At 41.7% G+C, this 27885-nt stretch overlaps 3 protein-coding genes across 3 annotated transcripts in view; 2 read left to right on the top strand and 1 right to left on the bottom strand.

Annotated features, from left to right (window-relative positions):
• Positions 1-91: 91 nt before the first annotated feature.
• Positions 92-8217, bottom strand: LOC120044506 (BAG family molecular chaperone regulator 4-like). Its single transcript, XM_038989164.1, has 5 exons — positions 7975-8217; positions 5908-6030; positions 5449-5691; positions 5089-5343; positions 92-2646 (listed from the first exon to the last, which is right to left on the bottom strand). Exons 1-5 carry the CDS (start codon positions 8101-8103, stop codon positions 2173-2175), a joined length of 1224 nt encoding a protein of 407 aa, XP_038845092.1. The 5' UTR covers positions 8104-8217; the 3' UTR covers positions 92-2172.
• Positions 8218-15011: 6794 nt separating this feature from the next.
• On the top strand, positions 15012-16765 carry LOC120055499 (U6 snRNA-associated Sm-like protein LSm1). Its single transcript, XM_039003366.1, has 4 exons — positions 15012-15200; positions 15432-15500; positions 15744-15859; positions 16195-16765. The coding sequence occupies exons 1-4, from the start codon at positions 15155-15157 to the stop codon at positions 16363-16365; spliced, it is 402 nt and encodes a 133-aa protein (XP_038859294.1). The 5' UTR covers positions 15012-15154; the 3' UTR covers positions 16366-16765.
• Positions 16766-22391: 5626 nt separating this feature from the next.
• Positions 22392-27885, top strand: part of grk5l (G protein-coupled receptor kinase 5 like) — a 76719-nt gene continuing 71225 nt past the window's right edge. The window contains exon 1 of the mRNA XM_038989153.1: positions 22392-22838. Coding sequence (XP_038845081.1) covers positions 22787-22838 — 52 coding nt within the window. The 5' untranslated portion in view covers positions 22392-22786. The remainder of the gene's footprint in view (positions 22839-27885) is intronic.

Below are 27885 nucleotides of genomic sequence, written 5' to 3'. Positions count from 1 at the left end.
AATGACAAATCTCTGCCACAATACCTCCATAGGTTACGTAGAAATCCAGTTTTTCAAAGTGGTTTGAAGCCCGGTCCGACAGTTTTTATTGTTGTTGCAGCTGCTGCCATCTTTCAGTGGAACTGGTTTTGGAAAGGGTAGTGTAAGGCTAAGCTAATTGTTAGAACCATAGGTTCCTATGGTTCTAAGATTAACTTAGCCTTAAAATGCTATTGAGAAACTGGGCCCTTGTCTATCACCATGCAAGGGACGCAGACTGCCTACTGTACATCTCCATACTTTAGAGCAGCAAAACTATTGATTGTAGATTAGTTTCATAGGAATCCTGAAGAGGGATTGAATGAACAAGTGCAGGATTAATAAAGTCGGTTTGCTTCTGTGTTGCATGCTCCAGTGAGTCTTCAAAGCCTTCTGACACAAATTCAATGAGTGTTCAAATTTTTCTCATGGCTGGCCATTCTGAAATTAAAAATCTTCAGGGAGGGAAACTATTCACAGAATTATCTAAATCCCTAGAGAAAAGAGAGCAAGTGGCATGTACTTTGTCTCACCATCAGCACCCCTTCATTCAAAAATGTCTGTCATTTTCTCTCTCCCACCTATAATATGACAAACTCTTGTTAATTGTGAGTGTTTACGGTATGTTTTCCAAAAAGACTACAATTGCATTAATACAACATATTAAAAAAAAATATCCTGACATTTAATGCAAGTCCTCAGTTTGAGCTATAGTCATTTCTAAAATCAGTCAGGCAAATATTTCCATCTAAACGTTGGACCCATGCATTTAAACAGAAACCTCTGTAGACATGACCTTTTACAGGTATATGTTACACACACGTCAATCGTGAACTAATACACAATAATCTTAACACAAAAATATACCAGTACACGGAAAAAAATAAACTAATATGACAAACATAACATTTTGTTCCATGCAAAGCTTTAGAGATTGTTTATTTTTTTTTAAGATTTGAAAAAGCACCTGCCGATATTATGGCACTTGTGATTTATAAGAACCGATCACAGTCTAGGAAATAGTTGATCCAACCTCCTCTTCCAATACTTTGACAATGCATAATTCGTTCCCTCCCTTCCTCAAATAGTCACTGGTCCGAGACTGGATTTGTCAAACTATGTGGCAGAATGGTCAGAGATTACTCCAAAGGAAGGAAGACCTGGGACAGGGTCAGTTTTCCTTTTCAACCTTCTGAAAACTGATCCTAGATCTGCACTTACAGACTGTGTCTACCACCAGTCAATGGAAATAGCATTGTGACGAAGTTGTAGACCAACTACTAAACAGTACATACCAGGGTTGGGATCAATTCCATCTATTCAGAATGTGAATTGAAACTTGCTCAATATTTTCATTGCGCAACTTCAATTAATTAAGTGGATTTCAATACATTTCTTTAAAAATCGACCGCATTGAAAAGCAATTGACCCTACCTTTGTATATCCTGAAGTGTCAAATAAACAGAATACATTACCCAGTACTGATTTGGAAGGCTGTGTGTGTGAATGCACCGTTTGCATTCTGCTTGCAATGACAAGTGGGTGACAATGTTGGGGTGAGTGATAAAGGGGAAATCTCATGGCAGTGCCATTGGTTCGCATCATCTAAGAAAACATTGTGAATGGAACACATGGCCTTTAACCACAGACCTAGGATCAGATCAGCCTACTCCAAATCCTAACCGAAAACTTATCTGACCCTGTACCAGTGATTAAGGGGCAATGTCTACCTACTTCGAAAGGAACATGGTGACACTACATTGCACGGGCATAAGTATGACATAAGACGCTTTAAGCAGTCATGGACACTAATGTCGGGTTATGAAAACTAACCCAACAACACCATAACTTGATATGTACAACCATTAAATTTTCCATCATGACTACTTTGAAATGGCATCTTATGTATGTTGTGATCACACCTGCATAAAGTATCCCAAGCTGGCCCGATTCCAAACCAAACCCTTGTTGACAATCAGCCCATCTAAACCTTTCCGATCCGGGAGGTGTAGACAACAAACAAGGACTTAGGACTCCAATGAATTCTAAGGGACCGGTTTAAATCTGAAATAAGGCCCACAACCTGACTGTGGAAGATTCAAATGTCACAAGAAAAGAACAGTAAGGCCCGTCCATATACGTAACTGGTTCAGTTCAGAAGGCCTTTTTCTCCAGCCGGTCCAGTATGGCCTGGATCCTCTGCACAGCCTCCTTCCGGGCCTGCCTTACCACTTCCTGTCCCTGAGTCTCCACTGAGTCCAACACCAGCAGCTCCTTAGTAAGCAGTTCCTCTAGGTACCTGTAACTCTTGTCTGATTTTTTACCCACAAACTCGTCCACATCCTCATGGAGCAAAAGCACCCGGGCCATGACCTGCTGGACTTTGGCCAGGCTAGGGTTGTCGATCAGTCCCTGGGGTTGGGCTGGAGCTGCGATTGGGGGTGGAGGCTCACCCTGGGAAGGCTTTGGCTCCTGCGCCCCTCCTCGCCCTGGTTTATTGTACATCTGGGGAGGTGAGCTGAAGTCGACAGGCTTGCCATTGGTGGGGTTAGGGGAGTGGGCCAGTCTGGGTTTGGGTCCCACCTGTGGGGCACGCTGGTGCTGGTGGGGTCCTGGGTAGTGCTGGTCCTGAGGAAGTAAAAAAAGATTGTCTTAGACCAAGGGTGGGCAAACAAACTTGTTGGTTTGAGGGCCACATGATTTCGAAATTCAATTTGTTCCTCAAAATATATGTGCAGGCTAGAAAGAGGGCAGTTTTGAAAATACACTACTAAAAGTATGTGGACACCTGCTCGTCAAATATCTCATTCCAAAATGATGGGCATTGATATGGAGTTGGTCCTCCTTTTACTGCTATAACTTCTGGGAATGCTTTCCACTAGATGCTGGAACATTGCTGCAGGGACTTGCTTCCATTCAGCCACAAGAGCATTAGTGAGGTCGGGCACTGATTTTGGGCGATTAGGCCTAGTTTATTTAACTAGGCAAGTCAGTTAAGAACAATGTCTTATTTACAATGATGGCCTACACCGGCCAAACCAGGACGACGCTGGGCCAATTGTGCACCTTCCTATGGGACTCCCAATCATGGCTGGTTGTGATACAGCCTGGATTCGAACCAGGGTGTCTGTAGTGATGCCTTTAGCACTGACATCCTTAAACTGCTGCGCCACTCGGGTGCCCAAAAGTGGTGGTTCCACTGGGGACAAGTCAAGTTCTTCCACAACGATCTCGACAAACCATTTCTGTATGGACCTCGCTTTGTGCACAGGGGCATTGTCATGCTTTAATTGGCACTATGCATTGTAGCATTCGTCAAACCCAGATTCGCCCCTTCAGACTGACAGATGGTGACACGTGATTCATCCCTTCAGAGAACACGTTTCCACTGCTCCAGAAGTGCAATGGTGACAAGCTTTACACCACTCCAGTCGACGCCTTGTATTGTGCATGGTGATCTTAGGCTTGTTTGTGGCTGCTCAGCTATGGAAACCCATTACATAAAGCTCCCGACGAACAGTTCTTGTGCTGACAGTAGTGAGTGTTGCAACCGAGGACAGAAAAGTTTCACACGCTACGCATTTCAACACTCGGCGGTCCAGTTCTGTGAGCTTGTGTGGCCTACCACTTCGCGGCTGAGCCGTTGTCACTCCTAAACGTTTCCACTTCACAATAACAGCACTTACACTTGACCGGGGCAGCTCTAGCACGGCAGAAGTCTGACAAACTGACTTGTTGGAAAGGTGGCATCGTATGACGGTGCCATGTTGAAAGTCACTGAGCTCTTCAGTAAGGCCATTCTACTGTTTGTCTATGGAGATTGCATGGCTGTGCGCTTGATTTTATACACCTGTCAGCAACGGAAGTGGCTGAAATAACAGAATCCACTCATTTGAAAGGGTGTCCACATACTTTTGTATATGTAGTGTATATAGGACGATTATCATTTCTACCTACACTGAACTAAAATATAAAAACACATGTAAAGTGTTGGCCCATGTTTCATGAGTGGAAATAAAAGATCCCCCAAATTTTCCATAGGCAAAAAGATGTATTCTTCCAAATTGAGCACAAATTTGTTTATATCCCTGTTAGTGAGCATTTCTCCTTTTCCAAGATAATCCAGCCACCTGGCAGATGTGGCATATCAAGAAGCTGATTAAACAGCATGACCATTACACAGGTGCACCTTGTGCTGTGGACAATAAAATGTGCAGTTGTCGCAACAATGCCACAGATGTCTCAAGTTGAGGGAGCGTGCAATTTGCATGCTGACTGCAGGAATGACCACCAGAGCTGTTGCCAGAGACTTAAATGTTCATTTCTCTACCATAAGCCGCTTCCAATGTCATTTTAGAGAATTTGGCAGTACATCCAACCGGCCTCAAAACCGCAGACCACGTGTATGGCGATGTGTGGGCAAGCGGTTTGCTGATGTCAACGTTGTGAACAGAGTGCCCCATGGTGGGGTAATGGTATTGGCAGGCCTAAGCTACAGACAAAGGAACACAATTGCATTTTATCGACGGCAATTTCAACGGACAAAAATACTGTGACGAGATCCTAAGGCCCATTTTTCTTTAATGCATCTGTAACCAACAGATGAATATCTGTTTTCCCAGTTATGCGAAATCCGATGATTAGGGCCTTATGAATTTATTTCAAATTGGCCGATTTCCTCATATGAACCGTAATTCAGTAAAATCAATGAAGTTGTTGCATGTTGCGTTTATATTTTTGTTCGGTATATTTTTTAGACATTAAAATGTGTCCTGGGGTGTTTTTTTTAAACCCAAAATAATAATTGTAAAATCTACTAGCGGGTCTGATGCGGCCTGCGGGCCGTAGTTTGCCCACCTGTCTTAGACGACTAGTGTATAATGAATATAAATTATTAAAATTCAGACCCAAAACAGCTACGGTACCAGAGGAAGGATTGAGGGTTTTATCTGACATTTCCCCTTTTCTTCCAAGAAGTAAATTAGGCCCACTTGGATTTTATTTTAGAAACAATATGTGCAAATAAAGGAGATGAGACAAAAAGACACATCCTTTGTGTTCCACATGTACCTTGGCTTCATAGGGGGGTGGGGCTCCAGTGCCTGTCCCTGGCCAGGCTGGGGGTTGCTGGGGGTGGACAGGGGTCCCATAGTGGCTGTCTGGCTGCCACTGCTGGTGTGAGGGCCCATACCCACCCGAGTGGGCCCAAGCCTCAGCCTGCGGCCTATGGTGAATGGCCTGTCCAGTGGGGTATGGGGGGTTTGAGGGCAACGCAGGACCACCTTCACCATAGTGCGAGTAAGACCCAGGAAGATAGCCAGAGGCCTAAAGAAGATCAAGGTATAAAATAGAAAACAAGGTCCATTATACCAAACTGCCTTTACATCAGACACCATTAAACACTGCCCTGTACTGGTTGAATGCACTTACCCCTTGACAGTGTGGTCCAGGATAGTGGTGGTGCTGATGTTGGTGCTGGGCGTGTGGTTGTCCTGACCCCCCTGTGCTCTGCTCTGGTCCTGGGCAGCCCTGGCTAGTGTACTGGCCTGGGGCCTGCCTGGGAGGCATCTGGTCTGCACAGTAGAATGGGTTGGATGGGTGGAAAGAACTTGCCGGATACTGGCCTGGACCAGGGTTATAGACACTGTGGCCATTTGGATATGCTTGCATTGCCTGGACAGGGAGCGAGGGAGAGAGAGAGAGTGTGTGCTTACATCCGTAAGTGTGTGAAAGTGCGTGCCAGACTACCGGTCTGTGAAATTATGTGTGCGTGACAAAGTGTCACAGAAGGCTGAGAGCACTTTAGTCTAGAGATAAGGAATTCATTCCCATATATAGCCTTGGATTTAGAGGGCCTTTGCTATGACATAACATGAGGCTGTACTGTACCTGTGGGTTGTAAGGTGGCTGCACGTCAGATCCTGAAGGATATGCATTTGCATAGTGCCCTGCTGTGGAATGTGACTGGGGGTACCAGTAGTTTGAGGAATAACCAGGGTATTGGGAAGCGTCCTGTAGGCATATGAGGAGAGATTTATTTACCTGGCCTCCAAATCGGCACGGTTTGAACTAGTCATATTGACCTGAGAAAACCGTAACCCTAGACTTGTTTGACCAAAGTATCCAATAGTCAAATGCAGCAAGACTGACACTGATCGAATGTAAAAATATTTCCTACCGTATTACATAATAGCTAGCTAGCAGCAACAGCCATCACACAACATTAGCTAGTTGTGTTAAGAGCACCGACACTCATTCTGAACCTTAACACATTGCTTGTCGTATGGTTTTGTAAACAAAGGAAAGTATATTTCATATCAGCCTAAATTACCACACAGCTTAATAGGATTAGGGTTCCCACGCGGACATATTTCCATGTTACAGTGCTTGTTAATGGAAAAACAGAACATGTAAGGTCCTTGGACTATAAGGAGTAATGCAGGAAATGACTGCCCCCTAGCATTGAGGATTTCAAGTTGAAGGCTGACCACCATACCGCAGGCACTGTTTCCAGAAAACATCTTTGTGGTCCATATTCATGGATATAAATAAGCCATTACTATTGCTCTCTATTCTCATCGGAAACAAATGTGGTGACGTTAAGTCACCAATGGTCTATTGCGGCGTTCAAAACAACTGGGAACTAGGGGGGAAAAAGGAGCTTTGACTGGGAAAAATATTTTGAACTGTCATCCAACTTGGAATTCCAAACAGGAAACTTCCAAACAGGAAATTTCGAGGTTTAAAAAATATATAATTATAAACAATAAATCAATACAGGAAGTACATGTGGGAACACACGTATATATAAATAATATACAAAGGACAATTGGGCTAGGGGGTACAATATCACATTACACAAGGACCTTACTAAGGGACATACACTTATAATTCTAACAGCTTTTTGTTAGTATAGTATTTAATTCTCTTAAAATATAGTTCCATTTCTTTTTGTAAGGTAAGAAAATGTGGTGTTTTGTTTGTAAATTTACATTTGTGAATATGAAATTTGACCAAAAGAATAATGAAATGAATTACATAAAATAGTATCAGCTTATTTCTATTGTAGGTAAATCATCCAAGCAGTACATCTCTCCACAATAGTGTAAAATCTTCATAAAAGTGTTCAATTATAAATCTACTGATGTCTTGCCACAGTTTCCTTACATGAATACAATGCCAAAAAAGATGCAACACCGTTTCTGGGTGGTCATTACAAAAGGGTACAATTTGAGTTGATGTTTTCCTTAAACATCTTCATATAGTGGTTGGCAGGATAATATTTAAGAACAATTTTAAAGGAAACTTCCTTAATTTTGTTAAGTAGGTATGTGTGCGGCAACATCCCAAATTTTTACAACACATATCAATAAATCCGTTCCAATAAGGCATGACATAAGGTATAGAACATCCTGCTTTAACAAGGTTTGTATCGCTCTGTTGTTGAATGGACCAAAAGAGGCATCTCTCTACAACTCCTTTTGCGACCTGAATATGACTGACGTCATGATTTGACCTCGTTTTCCCCCCTCAAATTCCTAGTTGTCTTGAAAGCCCCATAAAAAAAGTAATGTTAGGATCCTTTGGTATTGGGCTATTAGTTATAGATACCTAGTTAGCCATGTATTGTAGTCTCAACGGTTTGTCTAGCTAGGCTATTTATCATATACTACAAACGAGATAGCTAGCTAGAAAATCTGCATGTCAAATATAGCTAAGCAAGCTAGTTAGCAATATAGCAAATCTTACTAACCAGCTAGATTGGAATGACTGTCAGAAGACGGCTAGCTAGATAACGTTAGCTGGCTAGAACGTTGGCTAGCTAACTAGCTTGAGTTAATGACGTTAAACTTACACAGTACAAGACAAAGCTTGTTTACTGACATTAAACCGTGTGTTCTAAAATGAGTAACATAAGTACGTGTTGATATGAATTAGCTACACAATGTGACTTACCATAGCGTTACTCCAGTTCACGTTATTATTTTCTGAGTTGTAATTTGAAGGCCAGGCGGATTTGGGATTCGACGGCATTTGATGATGCCTAACCCAAGCAGCGTCCCCAGCACTCCTGTCGTTTTCCATACAAATAATCTTGATACAATTAACTGTCAAATAGGATAGAGCTGACTGATATTGGGGACAAAATTGCTTTATTGAAACGATCCAGTTAATGCATTGATCATGGACAGCAAAGTAGGGAAACGTTTGAATGACAAGTATTTTATGCTTTGCCCCTTTAATTTTTCGCCCCTCCCATTTCCCTTTTCACCACGTGCGTCAGTAGAATAGGTCGTTATCAATAAAACGTCACAATAACTTGCAGAGCGTTCCATTTGCCTGCTAGGTGGCAAGTCGATCACAGCTCCGCTAAAACCAATGACAACTGCTTACCCTTTTCAAAGTATTGTTAAATAAATGTTAAGTATTTGGTTGTAATATCTTCACCCCTTGAAGAGAATAGTCAGAACTAAACATTTACGATTAATTCATGCAAAACAATTGTTTATATTTAGCTCTATCATAGTTATACCACAGAGTTTCTAAACACAGACCACAACGTCGCAAGAATTTCGAGAACGCTTGAGAAACAGATCAAACGACCAGGCAGGGGTTTAGAAGTCAATGAGAGAAGTGAAAAATGATTCCTTTAATTGTTGTTAATTTTCTCGAAATCTAAAGACACAACCTAGATTCGAGACAATTTCTTAAGTAGTTGAACGTGTTATTACTCCAACCTCGTGAAAGTGAGAACTGACAGGTTTTAATTTTCCTCAAAAACAACTTTATAATGAAGGAGTGCCTTCTAATTTTGACCGCCTGCACATGCGCAGTTTGGCGCGTGTTTTACGCATGGGTTTAGTTAGACAAAGTCGCCATGACATAGTCAATCCTTAACATCCTAATGTTGTAAAGCAGAAGCAAATGGATTAATAAGAACAGTGGTTAAAAATAAGTGGCAAGAGTTGTGGAACAGGGAGAGTAAGGGAAGACACCTGTATAAGATCCAGGAAAAGGTGGGGGCGGGGAAGTCCTCAGGCCAAGAGAGAAGGCAGGAAGGAAAGCATAGTCACAAGGCTGAGATTGGGACACACAAGGCTAAGTAGCACATTGAAAGTGGTGGGGAACATCCGACTTCACTGTCTCTGGTGCACACTCCAGTCCAGTTGCTGGCGATGATGCACCTTAAAGTTGGTTGCCAACCGCCATATAAAATCTACATAAGAAGAATAACAATACCTACAAGTGTGATCTGGAATTTCTGTTGGAGAAGCAGTTTTAGCGTAGTTTTACTGTACCGTCTTTGGTTAATACAGCAAGTAGCTTTTCATGATCAGTAAACATAAACACTACATAAAGAGGGACCCAATTACATTTACATTTAAGTCATTTAGCAGACGCTCTTATCCAGAGCGACTTACAAATTGGTGCATTCACCCCAATGCAGCAACACATGACAATACAGCATGGTAGCAACACAACATGACAACAACACTACATGGTAGCAGCACAAAACATGGTACAAATATTATTGGGCACAGACAACAGCACAAAGGGAAAGAAGGTAGAGACAACAATATATCACGCAAAGCAGCCACAACTGTCAGTAAGAGTGTCCATGGTTGAGTCTTTGAATGAAGAGATTGAGATAAAACTGACCAGTTTGAGTGTTTGTTGCAGCTCGTTCCAGTCGCAAGCTGCAGCGAACTGAAAAGACGAGCGACCCAGGGATATGTGTGCTTTGGGGACCTTTAACAGAATGTGACTGGCATTGGGTGGTGTATGTGGAGGATGAGGGCTACATTACACAACACGTTGGAAATCGTAAATTCAACAATGAGTGGTTTGGAAGGAATCAGTGGCTAACTGCAAGCATTACAAAGCAATCATTAGCCTGCTATTCAGTGGAGCGGCTGTGTGGTCCCAAATCTAAGGTTAAGGGTCTCTTTTCCTTGTTTAAAATTATAAACGTTCAACATTGGCCATGCTGTCAATGAAGCATGATTTGTGTCGCTCTCAAAACAACTTAACTGCAAAATCTGACTTTAGTTTGTTCAAGACAACTGGGAAGTCTGGAAAAAGGAGTTACAACTGGGAAAATACGTTTTGAACTTTCATCCAACTCGGAATTGTAAATCGGGAACTCGGGTCTCTTTCTAGAGCTACGACCTGAAGGTCACTGACGTCATCATGATTCAACCTTTTTTTCCCCGAGTTCCCAGTTGTCAGCACCCTAAATCCAGAGAATGACAGACTTTGATGACAAAATTTGCCCACGAAGGACCGCCGCGCCACTTTCCTGTTCAAGTGAGTGTAACGGATGTGAAATGGCTAGCTAGTTAGCGGGTACGCGCTAGTAGCGTTTCAATCAGTTACGTCACTTGCTCTGAAACCTAGATGTAGTGTTGCCCCTTGCTCTGCAAGGGCCGCGGCCTTTGTGGCGCGATGGGTAACGATGCTTCGTGGGCGACCGTTGTTGATGTGTGCAGAAGGTCCCTGGTTCGCGCCCGTGTCGGGGCGAGGGGACGGTTTAAAGTTATACTGTTACATTGATGCTGTTGACTCGGATCACTGGTTGCTGCGGAAAAAGGAGGAGGTTGAAAGGGGGGTGAGTGTAACGGATGTGAAATGGCTAGCTAGTTAGCGGGTACGCGCTAGTAGCGTTTCAATCAGTTACGTCACTTGCTCTGAAACCTAGATGTAGTGTTGCCCCTTGCTCTGCAAGGGCCGCGGCCTTTGTGGCGCGATGGGTAACGATGCTTCGTGGGCGACCGTTGTTGATGTGTGCAGAAGGTCCCTGGTTCGCGCCCGTGTCGGGGCGAGGGGACGGTTTAAAGTTATACTGTTACATGAGCACAGCACAAAAGGTGAGTCCAACAATGTCTTGTATGCTACTGCATAAATGTTGGGTAGTAAGCTGTTAGTAGCCCATGTGCCTCACCTTAATAATTTGGTCTATTTTCACCTCTTAATTTTGCTGACTGTTCTGACTTGGTGGTGCACATGTAGCCTATAACCTGAGAAATGTTATCATAGAATATTGTAAGAGTTTTCTTTGTCTGCATATATGCCCCCTTTATTTATCCTATGGTGCTGACTTGGTGTACAAGGAGAACGCTGTGAGAACGGCCCATGTTCTGAATTCTGTCACTGTACATTTCAAAAGTGCTGAACAAATAGTTATGTTGACTATGTCCGTCCTAGTTCGCTCATTAATGTCTTTATCAAAATTACGGATTGACGCTTATCCACTTTTCATCCACTTATGCCATAGTTTGTACATCTCAATTGTCAGTAGAAACCACATTTGTTTAAGCAAGTCAGCCATATCAGCTATGTTTTTTAAAGGCAGTAAATGAGGCTGAATGAGCTGTTTTGCTGATAGCCAGGTGTAGCAGTGGTATAGTGCAATTATTGTATTGTTTAGTGTTCTGTTGTGTAGTGGCTTTGCTGGCATGCATCCCACATGTTTTTTTGTTGCCCCACCAAGATTTACATGCTAAAATCACCACTGTATACCTCTATTTCATTTAAAGAAAATCCCCACCTCATTCCAAGCCTGCACTTTCAGCTGATTGTTTCATTCCAAATCCGTTGTGGTGGCGTACAGAGCCGAAATGTTAATAACTTGGTCAATGTCCAAATATTTATGGACCTGACTGTATGTGTATATATATATATATATATATATATATATATATATATATATATATATATATATATATATATATATATATATATATATACACACACACACACACATACAGTGCCAGTCAAAAAAATAAAAAAAATATATAGTACCAGTCAAAAGTTTGGGCACACCTACTCATTCAAGGGGTTTTCTTTATTTTTACTATTTTCTGCATTGTAGAATAATAGTGAAGACATCAAAACTATGAAATAACACATATGGAATCATGTAGAAACCAAAAAAGTGTTAAACAAATCAAAATATATTTTGTTATATTTGAGATTCTTCAAAGTAGCCACCATTTGCCTTGATGACAGCTTTGCACACTCTTGGTATTCTCTCATCCAGCTTCATGAGGTAGTCACCTGGAATGCATTTTAATTAACAGGTGTGCCTTGTTCAAAGTTAATTTGTGGAATTTCTTTCCTTAATGCGTTTGAGCCAATGCCAAGAACAGGTCAAGTAAACAAAGAGAATAGGCAGTCCATTATTGCTTTAAGACATGAAGGTCAGTCAATCCGGAAAGTTTCAAAAATGTTTAAAGTTTCTTCAAGTGCAGTCTCAAAAACCATCAAGCGCTATGATGAAACTGGCTCTCATGAGGACCACCACAGGAAAGGAAGACCCAGAGTTACCTCTGCTGCAGAGGATAAGTTCATTAGAGTTAACAGCCTCAAAAATTGCAGCCCAAATAAATGCTTCACGGAGTTCAAGTAACAGACACATCTCAACATCAACTGTTCAGATGAGACTGTGTGAATCAGGCCTTCATGGTCGAATTGCTGCAAAGAAACCACTACTAAAGGACACCAATAAAAATAAGAGACTTGCTTGGGCCAAGAAATACGAGCAGTGGACATTAGACCGGTGGAAATCTTTTCTTTGGTCTGACGACAAATTTTTGATTTTTATTTCCAACCGCCGTGTCTTTGTAACACGGCGGTGGTTCCCACCGTGAAGCATGGAGGAGATGTGGGGGTGCTTTGCTTGGACACTGTCTGTGACTTATTTAGAATTCAAGGCACAGTTAACCAGCATGGCTACCACAGCATTCTGCAGCGATACGCCATCCCATCTGGTTTGCGCTTAGTGGGACTATCATTTGTTTTTCAACAGGACAATGACCCAACACACCTCCAGGCTGTGTAAGGGCTATTTGACCAAGGAGAGTGATGGAGTGCTGCATCAGATGACCTGGCCTCCACAATCACCCAACCTCAACGCAATTGAGATGGTTTGGGATGAGTTGCACCACAGAGTGAGGGAATAGCAGCCAACAAGTGCTCAGCATATCTGGTCACTCCTTCAAGACAGTTGGAAAAGCATTCCAGGTGAAGCTGGTTGAGAGTGCCAAGAGTGTGCAAAGCTGTCATCAAGGCAAAGGGTGGCTACTTTGAAGAATGTAAAATATATTAACACTTTTTTTGGTTACTACATGATTCCATATGTGTTATTTCATAGTTTTGATGTCTTCACTATTATTCTACAATGCAGAAAATAGTAAAAATAAAGAAAACCCCTTGAATGAGTAGGTGTGTCCAAACTATTGACTGTACTGTATGTGTGTGATGGAATGTATAGACATTATGGATAGTATGTGGACAGAATATATAGTACATCTGAAGAATACATGTGTAGAATAGTGCATGTACAGCAATAGTTGAATAGAATGTACTTGACTAGAATACAGTATATACATATTAAATGAGAAACACTGTATGTAAAAATTATTAACGTGACCAGTGTTCCAGGTCTATGTACATAGGGCAGCAGCCTCTAAGGTTCAGGGATGAGTAACCGGGTGGTAGCCGGCTAGTGATAGTGACACAGTTTTTTCCCCCACCGACACCACACATTGCTTTGTCCCATGTCCTCCTGCACACTTCTCACATCTTGGAATCTCCCTCCTACACACTACTGCAACATGACCATGAGCTTAGCATCAGAAACACTGTAGTGGGTTTGGCACCAAAGCTCTCACTGGATAATTGACACATCCTATCATTACTTTATCAGGTAAAGAATCTGCTTCAAAAGGACAGACAATGTATTTTCAGTTTCACCACGCTCGCCACCGGGTCTGCGTTTCACCCAGCGGCGGGCGACATAGACACAGGGAATAGCAACAATTTTTTACATTATAAATCTATACAATTTGTGGTAGTTGTTTGCAGGGTCTAATCTTTTTTGTCTTAAAAATTAAAGGCCTGCTCATTTAAAGGTATTACATTATTAGAAACATGCAATGTCCTAAATCTAAATCCTTAGTTCCAAACTGCCTCTGGAAGCAACATCAGCACAATAACTGTTTGTCGGGAGTGTCATGAAATTGGTTTCAATAGCCGAGCAGCCGCACATAAGCATAAGATCACCATGCACAATGCCAAGCGTCGGCTGGAGAGGTGTAAAGCTCGCCGTCATTGGACTCAGGAGCAGTGGAAACTTGTTCTCTGGAGTGAAGAATCACGCTTCACCATCTGGCAGACCGACGGATGAATCTGGGTTTGGCAGATGCAAGGAGAATGCTACCTGCCCCAATGCATAATGCCAACTGTAAAGTTTGGTGGAGGAGGAATAATGGTCTGGGGCTGTTTTACATGGTTCGGGTTAGGCCACTTAGTTCCTGTGAAGGGAAGTCTTAATGCTACAGCATACAATGACATTCTAGATGATTCTGTGCTTCCAACTTTGTGGCAACAGTTTGGGGAAGACCCTTTCCTGTTTTAGCATGACAACGCCCCCGTGCACAAAGCAAGGTCCGTACAGAAATGGTTTGTCGAGATTGGTTTGGATGAATTTGACTGGCCTGCACAGAGCCCTGACCTCAACCCCATCGAACTCCTTTGGGATGAATTGGAACGCTGACTGCGAGCCAGGCCTAATCGCCCAACATCAGTGTCCGACCTCACTAACGCTCTTGTGGCTGAATGGAAGCAAGTCCCCGCAGCAATGTTCCAACATCTAGTGGAAAGCCTTCCCAGAAGAGTGGAGACTATTATAGCAGTAAAGGGGGGACCAACTCCATATTAATGCCCATGATTTTGGAATTCATGTTCGACGAGCAGATGTCCACATACTTTTTGTCACGTAGTGTATCTATATTAGATCATCAGAATAAATATAAATTTTTTCCCCCAATGTTCCTTGCCATTGGTGCTCAATAAAGGGTTTAATATTTTACAGGAAGTCTTTCCCCGAGCGTGCATTACTGCAAGTGTGCTTCCTGTAGAGAGAATACAGGTTGTTGGAACTTTTCTACTACCAAGTTGGGGACTTTTGTTTTGAAAATATCGGAAAATCCGTGACCCGGAAGTGCTTTTTTAGTGTTGCTGAAGAGATGCTTATTAAGACTCTGATCTTATTTTGAACAATTCATGGCTTAATACATTTCATACACAGCGATTAGCTATAATTTAACCGCAGAGATAGCTACACACGATCACAATGAACTACATGCCAGGGACCGCGAGTCTCATCGATGACATAGACAGTAAGTAGGGATAGCGAACGTTAGGCTGAGTGAAGGCAGCAGTGTGAGCAAGTCCGCACTGTTTCCAACCTTCGGAAAACAGTGATGATGATCATGATTATTAGATACAGTTATATTGTAAACCCCTTCTTGTAACTATTTATTCTCCGAGCTCAGTGTTGGGGACAACGATTGGATACTTTGTATCCGCGTGCTGTGGCTCTACTATAAACAGTAATTTTTCTCTTGCAGAAAAGCATCTTGTACTTCTTCGCGATGGAAGAACGCTAATTGGGTTTCTTAGAAGCATCGACCAGTTTGGTATGGCAAATAAACCACCTAACAATCTTATAGTAGTTTAAACACACTAGCTCACTTGGCATACTAAGTTAGCTCTAGTTTAGATCCCCTGTGGATATCTTCCATACATTGAGATGGGATTGAGTTTACTAAAATACCAACTAGGTAAACCTTGAAATAATGTGACGTATTCACAAGTAGCTACATTCAGGCAATCAAAAGGGAAATTATATCAACTGCACTATCACTTAACCTCTCTTTCAGCCAACCTAGTTTTCCATCAAACAGTCGAGCGCATCCACGTGGGCAAGAAGTTTGGGGACATCCCCAGAGGAATCTTCATTGTGAGAGGAGAGAATGTTGTTTTGCTTGGTGAAATAGTAAGTATTCATCCATGCCACCCTCTTGTTCTTTATCAGTGATTATTTAGCCTTCCTCGTACAGTATGCCTACACATAGAAATGTGTTTGTGTTAACGTAGCCTGTTGATTAGACCAGTTAATTGAGTCTATAGCAGTTTTCCAGTATGCGCACATGATTCATTTTGCTTGAAACTTTAGTTGTCACCTCAGTTGCGTGGTTCACACACTGATCACACAGTTGGTGATAATCAGTTGCTGGGGTTTACATGTGTGTGCCACTGCGATTGTTCTCCAGCAGGACATGTGTGACATGTAGGTTTACAGTATGTTTAATATGGTGTTTCCCTCTTTAGGACATGGATAAGCCGTGTGACACAGTCTTGCAGCAGGTTTCTATAGAGGAGATCCTAGAGGAGCAGCGATTGCAACAGCAAGCCAAGCAGGAGACAGAGAAAGCCAAGGTGACCGCACTGAAGGACAGAGGCCTATCCATCCCCAAGGCAGATAATCTTGATGAATACTGAAGGCACTTCTGTTCTATTTTCCTCCGTTATACTAGACTTCCCAGTTCTATGTTGAATAGGGGATTATTTTGGCGATGGGGAGAAGAATGTGTGGTTTATAGATGAAGCAGCGTACCGATTTCATTTTGATAGTGGCTCATTGGTTCGAAAGCAAGCAATGATTTAAGTGATGCATTTTTGTTATATTTGATGACTGGCGTAATGCAGGAATTGAGGGTAGACCACACAAACTAGATTGTCTGCAAGACTACATTTGATGCGATAAATCAATTAAATATGATTTTCAGACCACCAAACGTATAACTTGTCAATAGTACATAACGATGGATTTTTTATGTTTGTGTAAACAGACTTAAACTGTAATGGTAAGATTTGTTTTCCATTAAAGTGTTTATTTTAATACTGAGGTCCACTTTGTAGAAATTGTAACAGGACTGTTCTACTTCATCAAGCACTACAGTTTGGGTTCATTCCTCCAGGCAACCGTTTTAACACAGATTCTCTGGACGATGTTTACTGTGGCACAGGTTGCAACTGAGCTACGACACTTCCTCACCAGTTGCGTTTCAATTAGCTCAGGAAGTGTTATAGTTCAGGTGCAAGCTGTGCCACAGTAAACCTCTTCAGCTGAGTCTGTGGGAAAACAGTGTACATACAGTAAGGGTAGCTTTTGTACATGGAGTTGATATGAAAGTAGACTGTTTAAGGTTCCCACAATCAAGGTTCAATTGACATTGTGTGGGTCAAACAAAACGCCCTAATTGGTTGACAATGGAGCCACCCACAATGCAGGCCTTGTCTAAAGGGTATGGGAAAACTGAGACATGAACACGGATGCAATCATATGACATGCATCATTGTCCATTTTTGTCCGTTAAAAATACAACTCATCTCCACTTTTTTCGGATGTGTTCAGTCTAGTTGCATACTTAAAAAGATGGACAATTTGTGAATATTTGGTCAGGAACTCTGTGTCATTTATCCGGTAACAGAAGACTCCTATTTGAAAAATAATTGTGTCCATATGGAATTTTCATACACAACATTGTAATGTGGCCATGGCCTAATGCAACACACATTGAAAGTTGGTGATCAACGATGGCCACCGACTGCAGAAATCTGATCTGCTCGAACACGCCCAGTAGTTGAGTTCCTTTCAACTTTCAAGCATGTGGTACATTGACTGAATTTGGATCATATTTGGATCCCTTGTCTTCTTTCTGTGTTATTAGGCCTACTGATGTTTTAGTTTTTTTTATTATACCATACTGCTCAATAGTTTCTCCTGTTATGAATGGAAGGGGGAAAAGGAAGGGAGTGGAGGTCATACAAACACTCCCCCTAGTGTCCCAGGTGATGGTGCCAAATTCCCCAAATAACTAATAACTACACTGAACAAAAATATATACACATGTAGAGTATATTAAAGTGTATTTCTCTGAATTGTTCACAAATTTGTTTACATCCCTGTTTGTGAGCATTTCTCCTTTTCCAAGATAAAGTGTTGGTCCCATGTTTCATGAGCTGAAATAAAAGATCCAAGAAATGTTCCATATGCACAAAAAATGTATTTCTCTGAATTGTTGTGCACAAATTTGTTTATATCCCTGTTTGTGAGCATTTCTCCTTTGCCAAGATAATCCATCCACCTGACAGGTGTGTCATATTAAGAAGCTGATTAAACAGCATGCTCATTACACAGATACACCTTGTTCTGTAAAAAATAAAAGGCCATTCTAAAATGTGCAGTTTTGTCACAACATAATGCCACAGATGTCTCAAGCGTGCAACTGGCATATTGACTACAGGAATTTACACCAGAGCTGTTCCCAAATAATTGAATGTCCATTTCACTACCATAAGCTACCAACAATGTTGTTTTTGAGAATTTGGCAGTATGTCCAACCGGCCTCACAACCGCAGACCACGTGTAACCATGCCAGCCCAGGACCTCCACATCCAGCTTCTTCATCTGCAGGATCGTCTGAGACCAGCCACCGGCTCAGCTGATGAAACTGTAGGTTTGCACAACCCAAGAATTTATGCACAAACTGTCAGAAACCGTCTCAGGGAAGCTCTTCTGCGTGCTTGTCGTCGTCACAAGGGTCTTGACCTGACTGCAGTTCGGCTTCGTAACTGACTTCAGTGGGCAAATGCTCACCTTGGATGGCCACTGGCACGCTGGAGAAGTGTGCTCTTCATGGATGAATCCGGTTTTCACTGTACTGGGCAGATGGCAGACATCATGTATGGTGTCGTGTGGGAGAGCAATTTGTGATGAGATGTTGTGAACAGACTGCCTGATGGTGGGGTTATGGTATGGGCTGGAACAAACTACGGACAACAAACACAATTGCATTTTATCGACGGCAATTTGATAGCACAGCGATACCGTGACGAGATCCTGAGGCCCATTGTAGTGCCTTTCATCCGCCGCCATCACCTCATGTTTCAGCATGATAATGCACGGACCTATGTCTCAAGGACCTTTACACAATTCCTGGAAGCTGAAAATGTTCCAGTTCTTTAGTCGACTGCATACTCACCAGAAATCAAATCAAATTTTATTTGTCACATGCGCCGTGAAATGCTTACTTTACAAGCCCTTAACCAACAATGCAGTTCAAGAAATGGAGTTAAGAAAATATTTACTAAATAAAATAAAGTAACACAAGAAATGACAAAAACAAAAACGAGGCTATACACAAGGGGTAGCGGTACCGAGTCAATGTGCATGGGTACAGGTTAATCGAGGTAATTTGTAAAGTGACCATGCATAGATAATAAACAGCGATAACAGCAGTGTAAAAACAAAGAAGGGGGGGGGGGGGTGTGTCAATGTAAATAGTCCGGGTGACCATTTGATTAATTGTTCAGCAGTCTTATGGCTTGGGGGTAGAAGCTGTTAAGGAGCCTTTTGTCCTATACTTGGCGCTCCGGTACCGCTTGTAGTGCGGTAGCAAAGAGAACAGTCTATGACTTGGGTGATTGGAGTCTTTGAGGATTTTTTAGGCCTTCCTCTAACACCGCCTAGTATATATGTCCTGGATGTCAGGAAGCTTGGCCCCAGTGATGTACTGGGGGTACTACCCTCTGTAGCGCCTTACATACCAGATGGTGATGCAACCGGTCAGGATGCTGTCGATGGTGCAGCTGTAGAACTTTGAGGATCCATGCCAAATATTTTCATTCTCCTGAGGGGGAAAAGATGTTGTCGTGCCCACTTCACTACTGTCTTGGTGTGTTTGGGCCATGTTAGTTTGTTGGTGATGTGGACACCAAGGAACTTGAAACTCTCGACCCGCTCCACTTCAGCCCCATCGATGTAAATGGGGGCCTGTTCGGCCCTCCTTTTCCTATAGTCCACGATCAGCTCCTTTGTCTTGCTCACTTTGAGGGAGAGGTTTTTGTTTTTGTCTTTGACCTCCTCCCTATAGGCTGTCTCATTGTTGTCGGCGATCAGACCTACCACTGTTGTGTTGTCAGCAAACTTAATGATGGTGCTGGAGTTGTGCTTGACCTTGCACTCGTGGGTGAACAGGGAGTACAGGAGGGGACTAAGCACGCACCTACCCTTACCTGCCTACCCTTACCACCTGGTGGCAGCCTGTCAGGGAGTCCAGGATCCAGTTGTAGAGGGAGGTGTTTAGTCCCAGGGTCCTTAGCTTAGTGATGAGCTTTGAGGGCACTATGGTTTTGAACGCTGAGCTGTAGTCAATGAACAACATTCTCACACAGGTGTTCCTTTTGTCCAGGTGGGAAAGGGCAGTGTGAAGTACGATTGAGATTGCATCATCCGTGGATCTGTTGGGGCGGTATGCGAATTGGAGTGGATCTAGGGTTTCCGGCATGATGGTGTTGATGTGAGCCATGACCAGCCTTTCAAAGCACTTCAATGTCACTCATTGAGCATGTTTGGGATGCTCTGGATTGACGTGTACAACAGCATGTTCCAGTTCCCGCCAATATCCAGCAACTTCGTACAACCATTGAAGAGGAGTGGGACAACATTCCACAGGCCACAATAAACAGCCTGATCAACTCTATGTTGCACTACATGAGGCAAATGGTGGTCACACCAGATACTGACTGGTCTTCTGATCTATGCATATCTGTATTCCCAGCAGTGGAGGTAAAAGTACTCAATCGTCATACTTGAGTAACAGTAAAGATACCTTAATAGAAAACAGCTCAAGTAAAAGTGAAAGTCACCAAATAAAATACTACTTGAGTAAAAGTCTAAAAGTATTTGGTTTTAAATATACTTAAGTATCAAAAGTAAATGGAATTGCTGAAATGTACTTAAGTATCAAAAGTAAAAGTAAAAGTATAAATCATTTCAAGTTCCTTATATTAAGCAAATCAGATGGCACAATTTTATTTTATTTTTATTGACGTATAGCCAGGGGCACACTCCAACACTCAGACATAATTTACAAACAAAGCATTTGTGTTTAGTGAGTCCGTCAGAACAGAGGCAGTAGGGATGACCAGGGATGTTCTCTTGATAAGTGTGTGAATTGGACCATTTTTCTGTCAAAATGTAATGAGTACTTTTGGGTGTCAGGGAAAATGTATGGAGTAAAAAGTATATTATTTTCTTTAGGAATTTAGTGAAGTAAAAGTTGGCAAATATATAAATAGTAATGTACAGATACCCCCAAAAAACTACTTAAGTAGTACTTTAAAGTATTTTTACTTAAGTACTTTACATCACTGATTCCCAGTCATGTGAAATCCATAGATTAGGGCCTACTTAATGTATTTCAATTGACTGATTTCCTTATATTAACTGTAAAATCTTTGAAATTGTTGCATGTTGCATTTATATTTTTGTTCAGTGTATATAAACCTATTGTAGACAGGCAGAGCATCACCAATGGTATAAATATAGTCTACTGGTAGGTCTATGAGATCTTGAGGTCATACGATTTTGTGTTTTTCATAATTATGTCAATTAAATAGAACTAGGTTAGGTTATCCAAACCATATGAAAAACAGCATATGACAGCCAGACACGGATACGCTATGGTCGTCACTAGCGTCTATACCAGAGAGGAAGAGGCGAAGAGAGGGGAAACTGGGCCCAAAATCTGTCTTCTCCAGCAGGTGACGTTTTTTCCCCTTCACTAATCAAGCGAGGAGTTTTTGTATGGAGGTCCATGAGAGAGTATTGAATTTGGTGAACAAAACATTGAATTGCTTATTTGCTACGTGTGGCTTATTTGGTCGAATATAAGTTTCGTTAAGCTTAGGTTGTTATGAGTGTTCTGATATACGTAGAACATGTGACTTCTGGGCAACTTTGAGAAGAAAAAAAACTTTTTTCGGAGTTGTGCCTGTTGTTCACCCGATATCTGATCTTTCATTGGCTAGAATGGTCCCACCTGATCTTGACTCCTCCCGACTGACTTCCATTTTTGAAGAAAATTATTTCCAATGTTTGAGCGGCAACTTGAGTATCTGGTCAATATGAAGGAGAATACATGTCTATAACCACAAAGTAATAAACCCTGCGCATTTCTTCAATTTATCTTCTTAAAATTTGATTTTAAATCAACATTAACCACACTGCAAACCTTATGCCTAACCTTAAATGAAGACAAAAAAAGATTTTTTTTGTTGCAAATTTGACTTTGTGGCTGTGGAATCTGACTGTGGATATAGAAGTTAGTGGAAACCAATACTCTATTAACGTACATACGTCATGGGCCAAATCCGAATGGATGTGTGTGTGCAACGGGCGGTGGAATGGAATATTGGAACCAATTTGGTGGTTGAAGATTAGCGAACCCCTACTACAAATCACTCAATTTATATAGGCTGTGCAAGATATCCAAATGCAAGATATCCAAATGTAACCGAAATATTGACCAGACACACGCGGTAAACTGCTTGAAGCTTCGCCAAACGTGGGGGATATTGATGGCCAAATAGAAAGAAAAAAACAAGCCCATTTTTTTTATTAAGCCTTTTCACCGAGAGGGGGAGCACCTTGATGTTCTAGTACACTTCACCAACTCCCCCCAGTGCTACTGTGCTGTGCTTCAGCCGTTGTTAGGAATGCGTTACTAAATGATGTAGGTCTTGCCGAGGTCTCGGGCTGTATTGATGGCTCAACCGTGATCTATCCTTTGATGGGATTCCGCGCCAAATTACGCACGAAACACAACGGTCTTCGGAATTGGAATGGAAATGCCCTCCCAACGCTGCATTCGGAGCCGACGATATGAACCATGCCTAGTTAATTTTACAAGGATTTCTCCTTTAGCCAGTGTGTAGACCGTGAACGAGTTTGAAATGTATACATTTTATTCGGATTTGGAATAAAACGAAAAGCAATTCATCCGTGAAGAGCGAGGTGTTGCTGTCGATTTTTATTTTATTTTGATCTATTCAGCAAATATCAAAGGATTTTTAGATGGAACTGGAGAATATTGTGGCCAATACGGTACTGCTAAAAGCAAGAGAAGGTAGGTCTTCAAACAGCCTAATACAATTACTGGACAATTTTTACGCATAGAAGTGGTTTCGAATTCCATGTGGCGAATGCTACAGTGATGTAATCTACTTTGGCTGAGAACATGATATTTATACAGATCCTATGCTCTTCAATCGAGCCTATAACACACATCATCACCATCATCATCAATATCAAACAACATGTTTTATTGGTTAATTCTAGGCTTTTAAACCGTATATTATTTCTCCTTATCTCCATTGATTTCCATAGCCTATGTTCAGGCCTAATATCAGTTTGACAGCTCTTACGTTACGGTGTGGGCAAAGGTCTCCAAATGTAACAAAACATCCAAATCAAATTGTTTGACTGCGTGATTTATGATTAGACTATTGAGCAGCGATGAAACTGTAACAATTCAGCATTGCTCGAACTGGGGTCAAACTCTGATCTGATGATCATTTGCTTCAGTTGGCAATTTTATGATGAAGAAATGACGTGATCTGAAAGTAAGTGGCCATGGTGGTCTCCGTGCAGCGAAATGCAGCCTGTTCCAATTCGCGACCCCAAACAACCCTGCGATTGGACACTTAGGTTCTGTCAATTTCATATTTACCGACTGTTTGCATCTGTGTTCAGCAGGTGGACAGTTTTAGAGTCGGGCTGCTTTGTTGTTGACATTCTTTGATCAAACACATACGCGTATACCTTCACTTTAGACTCAATCACTGATTGAACTGCTGAAATTAATGACACTGCCTTAGGTTACTAATGAGAATGTTTTGGCTCGTATCTCGTGTTAATGCTGCAAGCTTCCGTCTATCTGAATACATATTACAGAAACTGACAAGGCTGTGTTGCTCTTACTCAGAGAAACACACCCACACACTATTGTGCATGGTGTAATGTGGCTATGGGTTCTTTGGGCTGCATTGGGTCACAGACAGAGACTGATGTTTGCAGTCAGTGTACCACTTCTGTACAAGGGTCCTTTGTTGTTTTGAAATGCTTTTTGAAACCATCTTATTACAGTGTAAAGAAACACCAGATCACAGATGATTCCAAAGAAAATCAGAGCATCAATCATAATCTCTATAGCACAGGTCAAGTATTTGGCAACCAGTCCTCAAATGATCCAAGAAGATTAAAACCCAGTGGGGAACGGCGAGGCCTAAGGATTAAAATGAAGAATATATATATATGACAGCTTTGCACACTCTTGGCAGTCTCTCAACCAGCTTCATAAGGTAGTCACCTGGAATGCATTTCAATTAACAGGTTTGCCTTGTTAAAAGTTAATTTGTGGAAATTCTTTCCTTCTTAATGCGTTTGAGCCAATCAGTTGTGTTGTGACAAGGTAGGGGTGGTATAGATAAGATAGCCCTATTTGGTGAAAGACCAAGTCCATATTATGGCAAGAACAGCTCAAATAAGCAAAGAGAAACGATAGTCCATCATTACTTTAAGACATGAAGGTCAGTCAATGCGGAACATTTCAAGAACTTTGAACGTTTCTTCAAGTGCAGTCACAAAAACCATCAAGCGCTATGTTGAAACTGGCTCTCATGAGGACCGCCACAGGAAAGAAAGACCCAGAGATACCTCTGCCGCAGAGAATAAATTCAGTAGAGTTACCAGAGTAGGTGAACGGATAATCTCCACATGTGTGGTTCCCACCGTGAAACATGGAGGAGGTGTGATGGTGTTGGGGTCGTTTGCTGGTGACACTGTCAGTGATTCATTTAGAATTCAAGGGATACGTAACCAGCATGGCTACCACCGCATTCTGCAGCGATACGCCATACAATCTGGTTTGCGCTTAGTGGGTACTGTATATATATTTATATTTTTTAAATGTATATTTCATCTTTACAATAATTGTAATGATCTTCTGATTTAATCTCTTCAGTTTGTGTTGGAAAGAGAAGGGTTAATACTGAAGAGAAAAAAATACATAATCAGGATTCTCTTTGGTCTCTTTGGTCTCTAGGTAGAAAAATATAGCTAGCTCAGCCAGCCATTGGCTAGGCTTTCAGAAGCTGGACAGAAGGCAACTGTATTGGAGCAGAATTTGGAGTGACAGTGGAATGACCCAATCACATTTTGACTTACAATGGGGGGTACAAAATAAAATGTAAAAAAAGGTGATGTGTCTAGACCAGAGCTCTCCAACCCTGTTCCTGGAGAGCTACATTCAGTTTATCAACTAGCAAATTATTAGAATAAAATGCGCTAGATTAGAGTTGGAGTGAAAACCTACAGGACGGTAGCTCTCCAGGAACAGGGTTGGAGAGACACGTAACGACAGAGCACAAGAGAAAATAATCAGTGGCGTAAGCAGTAGTTTCCCCACGCTAATTCTAGTAACGTTAGCTAGCTTGTGTTGTAGTAGTGTGATAATGAAAATGCTAGCTTGTGTTGTAGTACTGTGACAATGAAAATGCTAGCTTGTGTTGTAGTAGTGTGATAATGAAAATGCTAGCTTGTGTTGTAGTAGTGTGATAATGAAAATGCTAGCTTGTGTTGTAGTAGTGTGATAATGAAAATGCTAGCTTGTGTTGTAGTACTGTGACAATGGCGAAGGCTGCAGCAGCAGCTGTTATCAATCAATCAAGTTTATTTTATATAGCCCTTCGTACATCAGCTAATATCTCGAAGTGCTGTACAGAAACCCAGCCTAAAACCCCAAACAGCAAGCAATGCAGGTGTAGAAGCACGGTGGCTAGGAAAAACTCCCTAGAAAGGCCAAAACCTAGGAAGAAACCTAGAGAGGAACCAGGCTATGAGGGGTGGCCAGTCCTCTTCTGGCTGTGCCGGGTGGAGATTATAACAGAACTATGCCAAGATGTTCAAAATGTTCATAAGTGACAAGCATGGTCAAATAATAATCATGAATAATTTTCAGTTGGCTTTTCATAGCCGATCATTAAGAGTTGAAAACAGCAGGTCTGGGACAGGTGGCGGTTCCATAACCGCAGGCAGAACAGTTGAAACTGGAATAGCAGCAAGGCCAGGTGGACTGGGGACAGCAAGGAGTCATCATGCCCGGTAGTCCTGACGTATGGTCCTAGGGCTCAGGTCCTCCGAGAGAAAGAAAGAGAGAAGGAGAAAATTAGAGAGAGCCTAGATTTTCAAAATGTTCATAAATGACAAGCATGGTCAAATAATAATCAGGAATAAATGTCAGTTGGCTTTTCATAGCCGATCATTAAGAGTTGAAAACATCAGGTCTGGGACAGGTAGGGGTTCCGTAACCGCAGGCAGAACAGTTGAAACTGGAATAGCAGCAAGGCCAGGTTATCAACTTCAAGGTGGATGTTGTTGCTAATTTGTTAGCTACACCCTTTTCAAGATGAACTTTCAACCTTTGTTTACAAATCATCATCTGGTGAGTGGAACTGTTTTTTTTTATGCAGCTCACTTGCTGTTAGGTACCCCTTTGAAAATAATCACTGTGAAACATTGTTGCATTTAAACTTTAGATCACTGGTTAGTGTGACGGAAATATATTTGCAATGGGAAGTAAAAGCTGGTTTGTTCATTTCATTTTTGAAATGAAATGGTTGTGCTTTTGTATTGTTATGATTTCGTGGGGCCTACTGGAGTGAATGGGCTGCTTATTCTTTATAATTATTTCATGCTCTGTGTGACTGCTGTTACCTGTCTATCAGCCGTGTCTATGTGTTTTACCAAAACTGTCTCTCCTTCAGCGCCATGGAGTGCACAGGTATTACGGTCACTGTCCTTTCAGCAACATAAACCTGTCACCTTCGATGTGACACTGTTGTTGTCACCAGTAGCGATTTGAGCATGTAAATCTTGGTGGAGCAAAAAAACAAACAAGTGAGATGCATGCCAGCAAAGCCACAACACTAAACAGTACATTAATTGCACTATAATGGTGACAAACGGTGCCCACAAACTGTTAAGGCCTTCATAAAGCTGTACCAACAGCAGTCCCAACATCTTACCACTGCTACACCTGGTTATCAGTGGAGCCTTGTCTGGCACCGACACAGTTCATTTAGCCTCATTTACTGCTTTAAAAAAAAACATTGCTAATATGGCTGACTTGATTAAACAAATGTGGTTTCTAATGACAGTTGAGATGTACAAACTATGGCATAAGAGGACGACAAGCGGATAAGTGGCAATCAATAATTTCGATTAAGACATTTATGAGCGAGCTAGGATGGACGTTAGTCAGTATAACTATTTGTTTAGCATTTTTGAAATGTACAGTGACAGAATTCAGAACATGGGCTGTTCTTACAGTGTTCTTTCTTGTACACCAAGTCAGAACCGTAGGATACATAAAGGGGGCATATAAGCAGACAATGAAAGCTCTTACAATATTCAATGATTACAATTCTCTAAAACAGGTTATAGGCTACAGTAGAACAATACGTGAAATTAAGAGGGGTAAATATACTAAATTATTAGGGTGAGGCACATGGGCTACTAACATCTTACTACACAACATACACCCAGTGTTACTTTCTTAGCTACAGTATACATATCTCCCTGGCATTATTACATAATTTATGCAGACATCATGTATGCAGCAGCATACAATAACGTAACATTTTTGGACTCATTTTTGGACTCCGCGCGGCGGTCCTTTTGTGGGCAAATTTTGTCATCAAAGTCTGGCATTCTCTGGATTTATGGTGCTTTCAAAACAACTGGATTTACAATTCTGAGTTGGATGACCGTTCAAAATGTATTTTCCCAGTCAGAGCTCATTTATTCCCAACTTCCCAGTTAACTTGACTTGACTTCAGTGAGTTCAAGACTTCACAGTTCTGAGTTAACAGTTGTTTTGAGCGTGGTACAAATCATGCTTCATTGACATCATGGCCAATGTTGAATGTTTATCATTTCAAATTTGGAAAAGAGCCTCTTAATCCCAGATTTGGGACCACACAGCCACTGTCACTGATTCCTTCCAAACCACTCGTTGAATTTGCGATTTCCAACTTGTGGTGTAATATTTGTCCAATGGCCGATGAGCACTGATACATTTTATCTATAATTTCTCTTCATTATTTATCTTAATT

Source organism: Salvelinus namaycush, chromosome 1 (genome assembly GCF_016432855.1).
Source record: "Salvelinus namaycush isolate Seneca chromosome 1, SaNama_1.0, whole genome shotgun sequence".
Classification (NCBI taxonomy): Eukaryota; Metazoa; Chordata; class Actinopteri; order Salmoniformes; family Salmonidae; genus Salvelinus; species Salvelinus namaycush.
Note: the sequence above shows the minus strand (reverse complement) of the source record. Positions and strands in the feature narration are given on the sequence as shown.